The following is a 12,073-nucleotide window of genomic DNA, read 5'->3' as shown; positions in this document are numbered from 1 at the left end:
TTAGCATGAGCTGTGGTGGAGCAGTGGTTAGAATGCAGTATTGCAGGCTAATTCTGCTGACTACCAGGAATTTGATGCTGATAGGCTCAGGGTTAACTTTGTCTTCCATCCATCCGAGGTTGGTAAAATGAGGACCCAGATTAATGGGGGTAATATGCTGAATCTGCCAACTGCATAGAGAAGACTGTAAAGCATTATGAAGTGATATATAAGTCTAAGTGCTATTGCTATCTTTTAGACCTTTAAAATTAGGAAAGGTCTAATGAGAAAGATGACTCACATTTTCTCACATGAAGAACAAAAAAGAAAACCAAAGCTCACCATATATATTTACACTGAAAATCCGGTCCTCTTCCCCTGCAGTATTGGTAGCAACACAAGTATATTTCCCTCCATCACTTGTAAGGGCACCAAAAATATTTAGTAAGCTCCCATTTGGAGCTAGGCTGAAGAAAGAAAGAAAATCAAAGAGTATATTGAATTTTTTGGAAACATATATATAGATCCTTCCTTCCTCCTGCCTGCCTCTCTGTCTCTGTCTCTGTCTCTCTGTCTGTCTCTCTTTCTCTCTCTCTCTCTCTCTCTCTCTTTCTTTCTTTCTATCTATCTATCTCTTTCTCTCTCCTGACTTATATGACCAGCTCACAACAATCCATAAAAATAATAGTGCTCTTTTCCCTAGGCGCATGAACAAATATCCCCTGATGTCAACCCTTTCTTCCTAGCCCAATACTTAAGGGAAGAATTAGGTCTACATTGCTCTCTAAAAGCCTTGTTCCAAGGGGCTGAGAAGACACCATTTAAGGGAGGGGATCTGGAACATGTCATCCTTTTCTGTCAGCAAGACAAATGATCTGAATAAAGATCTCTGTTTGTTACACAGAATATTTCTGGCTTTATTTTAGAAGATACAGTGATACCTTGTCTTACAAACTTAATTGGTTCTGGGACGAGGTTCTTAAGACTGAAAAGTTTGTAAGACGAAACAATGTTTCCCATAGGAATCAATGGAAAAGTGATTAATGCGTGCAAGCCCAAAATTCACCCCTTTTGCCAGCCAAAGTGCCCTTTTTTGCACTGCTGGGTTTCCCCTGAGGCTCCACTCCATGGGAAACCCCACCTCTGGACTTCTGTGTTTTTGCGATGCTGCAGGGGAATCCCAACAGGGGAATCCCAGCATCGCAAAAACGAGCGCTTCTCTGGCAACGGAAGTCCAGAGGTTGGGTTTCCCAGCGAAGGAAGAATCAGTGAAATCGCAGCATTGCAAAAACACCAAAGTCCTCGAAACCCCACCTCCGGACGTCTGTGTTTTTGCGATGCTGCGATTTCACCGAGGCTCCCCTCACTGGGAAACCCAACCTCCGGACCCTGTTGCCAGTGAAGCACTCATTTTTGCAATGCTGGGATTCCCCTTCTGGGATTCCCCTGCAGCATTGCAAAAACACAGAAGTCCGGAGGTGGGGTTTCCCATGGAGGGGAGCCTCAGGGGAATCCCAGCAGCACAAAAGCGGGTGCTTCTCTGGCAACGGAAGTCCAGAGGCGGGGCATCCCAGCAGTGGCGGTGGGTTTGTAAGGTGAAAATAGTTTGTAAGAAAAGTCAAAAAAATCTTAAACCCCGGGTCTGTATCTCAAAAAATTTGTATGATGAGGCGTTTGTAAGACGAGGTATCACTGTATTTAGATTTTATTATTTTATTTTACTTCATTTGCATCAAATGCAAATGCATAAAGATCTAAGCCTTCAAATCTTGCCCCTAAATCTCAAGCTTGGTCCTTATCACTTTCCTTCTGGTTTGTTTTTTTCTACATCTTTCTTCTCCTTTGCTTTTAACTTTCTTTCCTAAGTCAGAGCTGAAGAAGCTTTTTGGATGAGAAGTGAAATGTTTTCAAGGAAAAACAAAGTAATTCCAGTTTTTGAAAAGGCACCTTTTGGACGACCATGACCTGGATGAATCTCCATAGACATTTCCCTTTTCTGACCGTTCTCTTGTTTGGACTCTGCTTCATTTCCCAAAGAAAGAGTTCAACACTTAACCTGATCCGCTGAGATTCATCACTGCTGATTGGTTTCCCATCTTTCAGCCAATGAATGGCAGGTGTTGGGATCCCATTGGCCTCACAGGAAAGCTGGATGTTTTCTCCAAGGATGGCACTGACTTCACTTGGCATTTCAGAACCAGCAATATCTGGAGGAACTTCAGAATAAAAATATATCTATCAGTAATAACTGCATAAGACAGAGAGGAAAATACAATAAAAGCACAATTTATTGAAACACTGAACCTTCTTGGGGGAAAAAAACCTCCTGAACACTTTTACATCTACATCTCCAATCATTCTTACTTCCATATAAATTAAGTCAAGGATTTCAGAAACTTAATTTAGGAGATAACAAATTTTTAGTAAGAATAGATAAAGGCACATGAAGCTGTTGAATTCACTGCACTGAAGATATTTGTTGTTACATTAGATACTGAAATGTAAGTAGCTCTGGAACTACAAAAGTTATTTTACATATATTTTTCAGTTTTTAAAAACACATAAAAACATGCAAACATACTTTCGACAGAAAGGACATAAAATTTCTGAGCTTTGCCTTCTATGTTTGAAGCAATGCAGGAGTAATTTCCATTATCAGAATAGTGAGGCCTGGCTATTTGCAGCTTGTTTCCTCCTGGCAAAATAAGCAACTTGTGGGTGGCAGAATTTTCTAAATATAAAAAAATATGAAGAAATTAGAATATTCAAATCTCAACAAGATGCTTAATTTTCGTTTAGTTCTATGTCAGTGCTTTGAGACTAATTGCTATAATTAATAATAATTAATAATAATAATTTATTAGATTTGTATGCCGCCCCTCTCCGAGAACTCGGGGCGGCTCACAATGCTATCTCTGATAGCTTAAAGAATTATGCAGTGCTTGGTGCTTCCTGAGCTTGCAACGTTTCACTACCCAACTAGATAACATCATCAGCATAAATGTGCTGGGAACCATGGTGGTGCAATGGTACTCAGTGGGTGTTTTGAAGGCGGTAAAAGAAGTGCTGGGGGTTGCATACAGTAGTATTTTGTCTAGCTTTGGCTGAGAATTCTACTGTAATGCTCTCTACATGGGGCTACCTTTGAAAAGTGTTCGGAAACTTCAGATCGTGCAGAATGCAGCTGCGAGAGCAGTCATGGGCCTACCCAGGTATGCCCATGTTTCACCATCACTCCGCAGTCTGCATTGGCTGCCAATCAGTTTCCGGTCACAATTCAAAGTGTTGGTTATGACCTTTAAAGCCCTTCATGGCACTGGACCAGAATATCTCCGAGACCGCCTTCTGTCGCACGAATCCCAGCGACCGATTAGGTCCCACAGAGTGGGCCTCCTCCGGGTCCCGTCAACTAAACAATGTCGGTTGGCGGGCCCCAGGGGGAGAGCCTTCTCTGTGGCGGCACCGACTCTCTGGAACCAACTCCCCCCGGAGATCAGAACTGCCCCTACTCTTCCTGCCTTCCGTAAACTCCTCAAAACCCACCTTTGCCGTCAGGCATGGGGAAACTAAACATCTTCCCCTGGGCACGTTGAATTATATATGGTATGCTTGTGTGTGTGTGTGTATGTTAGTATAGGGGTTTTTCTTAAATTTATAATATTTTAATTAATTGGATTATGTATTGAATTGTCTTTTCACTTGTTGTGAGCCGCCCCGAGTTTTCGGAGAGGGGCGGCATACAAATCCAAATAATAAATAAATAAATAAATAAATTCATTTCATATAACTTTAAATTAATTTTACAAGAAACTGTGCTCCCACCCCCTTCCTATTCAGTACTGTACAGCCTAATCCCTGATCACACATAACAAGCTATTCTTCACTGAGGCTTACATTTTAAGCTTGACTTTTCCATCCTCAATATTATGAACATTAGCTTAATACTGGCCTTTTTGGGTATTAGCTATTTAGATACTTTAGGGATGAGTGGGCTTACAACAATTTTATCTGGCCGTATTTACTATTTTGGATCTTAGAAGATCCAATCAGCAGCTGAGAGTAACCAATGTTACATAAGCAAACATTACCAAGAGGTTTTCCATTCTTAAGCCAAGTTATCACTGGTGGAGGAATTCCAGTAGCATCACAGGTAAGAGTTATTGGGTTGCTGATGGTTTCATTGATCCACTCTTGCTGAGGGCCTTCAATGGTAGGCGGTACTGTGAATGAAGACACCAGGTTGATACATGCACCAAATTACCAATAATGGATTCTGGGGGAAAACAAATGGTCTTGATAGAGTCTGTACCTCATCTCTTCCTCCTATCTGCCATCACAGTATCTTGTTGTGCAACAAGAACCAAGATTTGAAAAAACGTAACTGTCTATCTTTTTCTTATGTTCAATTTTATTCACTAATTCTAACAAGAATCACTGTATTAAAAGCTTACCATGAACATTAAGATGGAAAGTTTTGTCATCACGTCCTGCAATATTTATGGCTTTGCATACATACTGGCCTGTATCAGATACCTGTGAATGTAAGCAAAAAGTTATATGCAATTATCTTGTTACTAATTTTAAAAAGTATCAATGCAACAGAGTTATTATAATATAATATAAAATTCAAGGCAGAATACACTAAAATTAAAAAGTCAATAAATATTGGAATAAGTTTCTTTGTAGTTCAATTGTTGAAATACTATAAATAAATAAGCAAACCCTTTTCAGGCAATCTTCGCTTACCAGCTATCTCATTTAACCATCATTTGAAGTTACAACAATTATAAAAAACAGCTTTGTGACCAAACCTCATATTTATGGCCATTACAGAGTCCTATAATCACATGTTCTCCATTTTTCACCACTGACATATCTATAACTATTGCAATATCCTGAGGTCATGTGATTGCAAGTTGTCAGCTTTACAACCAGTTTCCAGCAAGTAGAATTAATAACGAATATGAATGTGAAATCACAGGTTGAGGCCATGTCGTGTCTTGCTTAAGAACTGTGGTGATTTGCTTAACAATGGAAACAAAAGTGATGGAAGGGCCATGTAATTTTTCATTTAACAACCTCAGCACTTAGCAACAGAGTTGGCAGTCCAATTGTGGTTGACAAGTGAGGCCTATTCGTATAACAATTAGTTTGCTGGAATACAAAGCAATAATAAGCCTGTTTACATTTTTCCAGTTTCATCTATCATTAATCATGGAAATTTTATATATATATAAAAGTACAGAAACAAGACATATTTGTCTACCTCAGTCATCTTGATATGGAGTGTCTTTCCATCTGCCACAATTCCCACCTTGGACGAGACTGAGATCATATGACCATTCTTGTACCAGGTGATGCTGGGAGGTGGAACAGCATTGGAATCACACTCTAGTGTCACTGGCATTCCCACTCTCACATTGACTATTTCAGGAGGTGTGCTGCTCTGGCCTTTAATACTCGGAGGAACTTTGGAGTAGAGGAACATAAGAAAAAATATTTTTCTTTGACTTTTCCCAAAGAAGTGCTATATTAAGAGGAACTGTTAGATGTTAATACTGACAATGGAAAACAAATGTTCTCTTTTAAAGGATGCAGAAACACACCATGAATAATAAGGAAGGTCTTCTTGATGCTTTCTCCAGCACCATTTCTGGCTAAGCAGACATATTCGCCCCCATCCGATAAATGTGCCCTAGGAATCTGCAGTTTGCGACCACCTGAAATTATTCAAAGACAACAAAATGGTTCTGGTAAGTTACTGGCCCATCATCCCATTATTTCCCAAATTTGTATGAAATTCTAACAGAAACTACAGAATTAAAATAGGGGCCTGAATGTTCACTGCTTAGAATGAATTAAGAACACCAGTGGAGATCTTTCTGTCAACTGTACAAAAATGTCCAATTATTCTATCTCCAAAGAACACTGGAAACAGCCCCCATCACATGCCACCAGTTATTTGTACCTTTAAATTTGGAATTATCTTAAGGGAACAGCCTAAAATATAATAATAAATCTATGCTAAACAAATCGCAATTAACTATTCCACTTTGGAATGAGAACTGGATGAGAAGTATATAATTGATCATTCCAAATGATTGCAACACATACATACACACACACACTTGTTACTCTATTTCTTCCATCACCCTTGTTGAAATATGGAGGAAAGAAAAGACATACTCTTTAAAAACAATCCGCCCAGAGATCGCTTACCAGGAATAATGAGAATATTTCTGTTCAAGCTGAGAGGGTTTCCATCCTTGAGCCAACTGAGATCAGGAGGTGGGAAGCCAGTGACCTCACATGTCATTGAGATGAAGTCATTCACCACAACAGTTAGGTTCTCGGGATTAATTCCAAAAATATTGGGAGGAACTGTTAAAAGATAACCATGTCCATATTTTGCAGCCTCATTTATTAAAGGTTCCTTCAGATCCAGTTTGCATATTAAAACATTACAGTATCAATTTCCCAAGCTTCAGCTGATTCTTCTACTGGGAAATGAAAAGAATTAAGGAGAATATGTACCAAGATTTTTATCACTACCATGGTTTCTTTATTCCCCCCACACCCAATCTTAGCTTTTCAAAGATTTGGTTTTATTTTTTTAATCAATGACCAAAATAAAATGACCGTGTCTTTCTTTTCAATCTAGGTAGAACAGAATAGGTTGCCAACATATTTAAATAGTTGTCAACATGTTCACACACACAAACACCATTGGGTTGCAGATCTTATGCTTTCTTTGTATAATAGGCATATTATACAGTAATAGGCAAGTACAGTACACTAATTGTGGAAAGTGCACTAAGGAGAAAATGAATAATAATAATGAACACAGTGACATTATAAAGTTTCAATACTCTTCTTCTTATTAATAGATTTATGACATAACATTGAGCAAAATCAGTAATGGATTGTTTTATTCTGTAGTATTCTGTACTATCTAAAGATCATTTATTTTCAAATAACTATTTTCAATATTTTTTTTATATTAATGTCATCCATATTGAGATGAGTGGCTATATAAATTTGATAGATAGATAGATAGATAGATAGATAGATAGATAGATAGATAGATAGATAGATGATGGATGGATGGTTAGGTAGATAGGTAGGTAGGTAGATAAAGCAAAAACAAATCAAAGTCAACAGAGTTCATTCAAGGACAAAGCAAAAGTTGGGGATGGTGACAGCAGGTATGGGAAGCACTGAAGAAGACATTTGCTAGTCCTGATATTTCATACAAAGGAGAAGACCAACCAAACAAAAAAAATAAGATTAGAATCAAAATATTATAAGTCATACAAGGAGGTGATGAAGAGCATGATTCATTATTGTTCTAGTTGACAATATTCTTCTAGTCGACAAGAACAGAATTAATTCTTGTTACAGGAAATGGCACAGTAGCTCAGTGGTTAAGATATTAGGTTTGTCAACTGTAAAGCTGGCAACCCAGGTTCAGGACCTGAATGCATGTGTTCTTGCCCTTGCTCATGGCAACCTAGCAGTTCAAAAACATGCAAGTGTAAGTAGATAAATAGGTACCATTTCTGTGGCAAGGTAAAAGCATTCCGTGACATTAAGTTAGTTGAATGACAATGGAATTGTCTTTGGACAGCACTACCTGAACAAACAGAGATGAGTAGTAATAACTGGCAGAGCAAAATCTGCTAGTCATTTATTCCTTAAAGTCATTAATGACAAGCAGAGTAAAATCTGCTAGTCATTTATTCCTTGACAGGTAATTAAATTACCTAAGTTTTGTATCTCTGCCTAGTACAATTTTAATTTGGTACTGATGACTTTCTGAAAAGAAATATTTGGACAATAAATTATTTTTATTTTTTTCTGTCAATCAAATTCATTTTAGATTTAAAGATCATTGCTACTTATATTCAAATAAGATATTAACTAAAATCTTACTCTAATTTATGCTGAGTAACCTGTATCTTTTTTGTCTTTATCCTTAGTTATTTTCCTTCTGCAAGCTTAGCAACTCAAAACATACAAAGAAAGAAAACAAATCTGAGGGGGTTTTTCCTCCAGCTTTCAAACTGCTGCTATTTTAACTTCTAAATAAATCACAGTTCCTGGCCTGATGCTTTCAAATAAGTCAGAAAACATAAGACAAAAATAAAACCATGTTGCAGTTATGGCTTACAAGGAATGCAGCAACCATCAATTTAAACGCACTAATACAACACTACAGATATATTTCTCTGTTCCAAAAAAGGAGCTAACAGGCTTCTTATTGTTTAGTGCAAACTAGTCCAATGCCTCTTGCCAAGTGATAAAAATGGACATCACTCAACTGCATTTAAGCATCTTTTTCAGTGACTAAACCACTAGAATAGAAAATGTACTGAATAGCAGAGTAAAAATGCTGTTCATGTTTATGATTGTAAATTCAATGAAGATCAGACCAACAATCAAGAACTAAACAATACCCAATCAAGGAACTGCCAAATAAGCTAACTGTAAATAGCCCAAAGAATGAACTTCCATGAATCATTTCCATCAACTGCAACAAGTCAAACCACTGGTATATAAATTGAGAACAACCCATTCTTTACTAGCACTGATAATCTTGCCTAGTTTATGTAATGAAACATCTATCAGCAAACAATCAAGCTCAGAGTGCACCAAGGACCCTTCATTTGAATCCTGAGTTACGAATATTCTCCTTTATAGGTCAATATACTTCAGAGAAGATTTTTCTTGTTCTCATCACAAAACCAAATTCTAAAAGCCCTTTCAAATGTTGCATCTGACATTATTTTTCAGTGCCACCCTTTAGGAATCATCTTCAAATAATAGTCCAGAATAATTCTGCATTTTTTGTTTTTATTTCTAGATTTTTCTTTCCTCATCTTTTCTAGTCAGACTTTATAACTACTGTATCAAATAATACTGTATTATTTTCCATCACTTTTATGTTTATTGTATGATTTTAGTTCTCCTAATTTAGTAACATTCTTAGTTTAGGTGTGATTTGGATTCCTCGGATGTCTGTTTTGAATTGGTGTGTCATGAACAAACTGCTCTCTTTCAGAGCTCTGTGGTTTATGCTATTAGATTTTTCTTAAACATATATGTTCAATTCAAAAATACATGCATACACATGCATATACAATATGGATTCATGTACGCAAATCAGCATAAATCTAAACCAATAGAAATGGAGATAGCATGTTACTGCTATTGTATTGGCTAGGCTAAAAAGTTTAAAAATAAAATAAACTTCATCACAACCTAGAAAATGAAATCATAGACTTAGGGCAATATTGTTTCAGTATATGTAACAACCAAGATTTGTTGATCTAAGGGTGAAACAAGCAGGCTTTCTTCCAAGCCTAAAGCAATTGGAACAGAAGCATTTTGTTTTCTATATGGAACACTTGGAACAGTCATATCAATAGCAATAGCACTTAGACTTATATATGGCTTCACAGTGCTTTACAGCCCTCTCTAAGTGGTTTACAGTGTCAGCATATTGCCACCAACAATCTGGATCCTCATTTCATCGACTTTAGAAGATGGAAGGCTGAGTCAACCTTGAGTGGTGAGAACTGAACTGCCAAACTGCTGGCAGCCGGCAATCAGCAGAAGTAGCTTGCAGTACTACATTCTTTGTTTTTTAAATTTTTTTTTCTCTTAACAAACATTACATCATTAATCAATTAATGTAGTACTGCAAGCTACTTCTGCTGATTGCCGGCTGCCAGCAGTTTGGCAGTTCAGTTCTCACCACTCAAGGTTGACTCAGCCTTCCAACTTCTAAATCTTATCAAGCTGTGACCAGGAGCTTAATTGATCACTTATTCTATTGGCCATTTCTCTAAATGAATCAGTACTACTACTTTGGGAAACTACTTCGTGTTCAGTCAACAAATTCATTAAAACTAAAAGTAGTCTTATGTCTCGTAGTGGATACAGCATTTGGTGGAACAAACACCTGACCTAGTTCTTTTGGAGTAGTCAAAATATCCATATCATCTGCAACATTTTTTTCATATGTCCTATCCTATACATTTTTTATTTGATAGCAGCAATAAGATAGAATTGGTTCACCATGAAGTTACTTTCTGTTGTTAGGAATAGAGCATGCAGAATCAATTCACAAATCTAATTTTTTAGAAAATTTTTCTTAAACATCACAAATCATAAAAACCATAAATAAGTCTCTGTGTACCACTCTTCTGCTTGCAATTTAATATTTCCCGACAGTTATTAGCTTTATGCACTATTTCTCCAATGGCATTTCTCTCTCTCTCAAGCTTAAATCAGATAACAAATTGCTAATCTTGGTGAAATCACTTCTCATCTCTTGACTCAGGCGAGGATGATGAAGCATATCCATATGGTCTAACACCACAAAAAGCAACCTTCGTAATAAGAATGAAGATCCATAATTGCATAATTTCTCATGTATGGAGAACAAGGAAAGTCAAAATGAATGCTAACTCATTAAGGAAAGCATGAAAAGATGAACAAAGATCAACAAGATGAAGAACTGGGGAGAGGGGGATGATGAATTCAGTATTAAAGACACTGAATTTGGGATTTGAGTAGACAATCAGATCTATCAGAAGTAAAGCAGAAATACAAGAAGTGGAAATGGAAAAGGGATACCTAAATTTATTATTTTATTAGCGGTACATGGGTTTTCACTAAAGTCATCTAGGATGAGAAGAAGGTGATAGACCAGTAGAAATAAAGGAACAGAATCCAAAGGATTCAGAACGTGTGTTCCAATTTTCTCATTATTGGTATTATTTTTTTAAAGTCAATTGGAAAGTTTTAAATTAAAAAAAATGAACAGAAAGAATGGCAAGAATGGTTCAGGGTTTTTGGCATTGCAGGGTATATATTCATACAATATATGTGAATGTTGTTTTTTCTTCACAGCCACAACTTCGTAGTTCCCACGAGTACCTCAATAATTTTTTTCAGAGAAATTCAAACAAATTTTTAATTTTCTATAAAAAAAATAATATTTAAGAGTAGGATAGGATTCAACTAAAAATACTGGTAAAAATAAGATGGCAATTGAAAGTAATAAACAAATATTGATTAATAAATAATTGAGACCCAAATTCTCTGGAGAATTTTCCAAATGGTGAAATAAGATTTTAAAAGTATCCTAAGATTTGGCATAAGTCAGAATAGGAACTTTCTAGCATCAGTGATTATACAGTGGTACCTCTATCTACAAACGCCTCTACTTACGAACTTTTCTAGATAAGAACCAGGTGTTCAAGATTTTCTCTTCTCAAGAACCATTTTCCATTTACAAACCCGAGCCTCCAAAACTATAACCAGAAAAGGCAGGGAGAAGCCTCCCTTGGGCCTCTATAGGAATCTCCTGGGAGGAAACACAGCTGGAAAAAGCAGGGAGAAGCCTCCATGGGGCCTCTCTAGGAATCTCCTGGGAGGAAACAGGGCCTCCACCTTCCCCAGTCGCACACATTATTTGCTTTCATATTGATTCCTATGGGAAAAATTGCTTCTTCTTACAAACTTTTCCACTTAAGAACCTGGTTACGGAATGAATTAAGTTCATAAGTAAAAGTACCATTGTATAAATATAGCATACATATAGAACATATAAAACTATTTATTATTTGAACATATAAAACAAATGTAATACTGATTTGTCCTTTTGCAAAGATTAAATAAGAGTCAAGTGCAGAATATTTCTGGAGCTGGGCATTATATGAATCATTACTTTAGAAAATAACAATCTTACCATGGACGTTAAGATTAAAATATCTTTTTGCACGCCCTGCTATGTTTTCCACAAGACAGACATACCTGCCTGTATTTGCTATTTGAGTATTGTGAATCTATAAAAAGAAGATACACTGTAAATATCAAATATCTGGGTTTTTTAAAATTGATTTCATATAAACATTGTTAACTTTTCATTTGGCAAATAAGTAAATATATTAATCTATAATATATATAAAGCTATACTCTTTTCAATTGATTATTTGACTATAAACTCTATTCTGTGTTGGTTCAATGTCTTCAGGGCATAAATATAGCAGGGGCGGATTGCTCATACCGCTGTTACCAGTAAGCT

The 12,073-nt window shown here is 36.6% G+C and overlaps 1 protein-coding gene across 1 annotated transcript in view; it reads right to left on the bottom strand.

Moving 5' to 3' along the window:
• Nucleotides 1-12,073, bottom strand: part of HMCN1 (hemicentin 1) — a 254,348-nt gene that overhangs the window by 82,198 nt on the left and 160,077 nt on the right. The window contains exons 57-65 of the mRNA XM_070749005.1: nt 11,738-11,834; nt 6,199-6,360; nt 5,586-5,699; nt 5,246-5,448; nt 4,431-4,512; nt 4,068-4,199; nt 2,561-2,710; nt 2,036-2,195; nt 322-446 (exon numbers count right to left, since the gene is read on the bottom strand). Coding sequence (XP_070605106.1) covers nt 322-446; nt 2,036-2,195; nt 2,561-2,710; nt 4,068-4,199; nt 4,431-4,512; nt 5,246-5,448; nt 5,586-5,699; nt 6,199-6,360; nt 11,738-11,834 — 1,225 coding nt within the window. The remainder of the gene's footprint in view (nt 1-321; nt 447-2,035; nt 2,196-2,560; nt 2,711-4,067; nt 4,200-4,430; nt 4,513-5,245; nt 5,449-5,585; nt 5,700-6,198; nt 6,361-11,737; nt 11,835-12,073) is intronic.

This window comes from Erythrolamprus reginae, chromosome 3 (assembly GCF_031021105.1).
Source record: "Erythrolamprus reginae isolate rEryReg1 chromosome 3, rEryReg1.hap1, whole genome shotgun sequence".
In the NCBI taxonomy this organism is placed as follows: Eukaryota; Metazoa; Chordata; class Lepidosauria; order Squamata; family Dipsadidae; genus Erythrolamprus; species Erythrolamprus reginae.
This window is presented reverse-complemented; position numbering and strand designations above follow the sequence as displayed.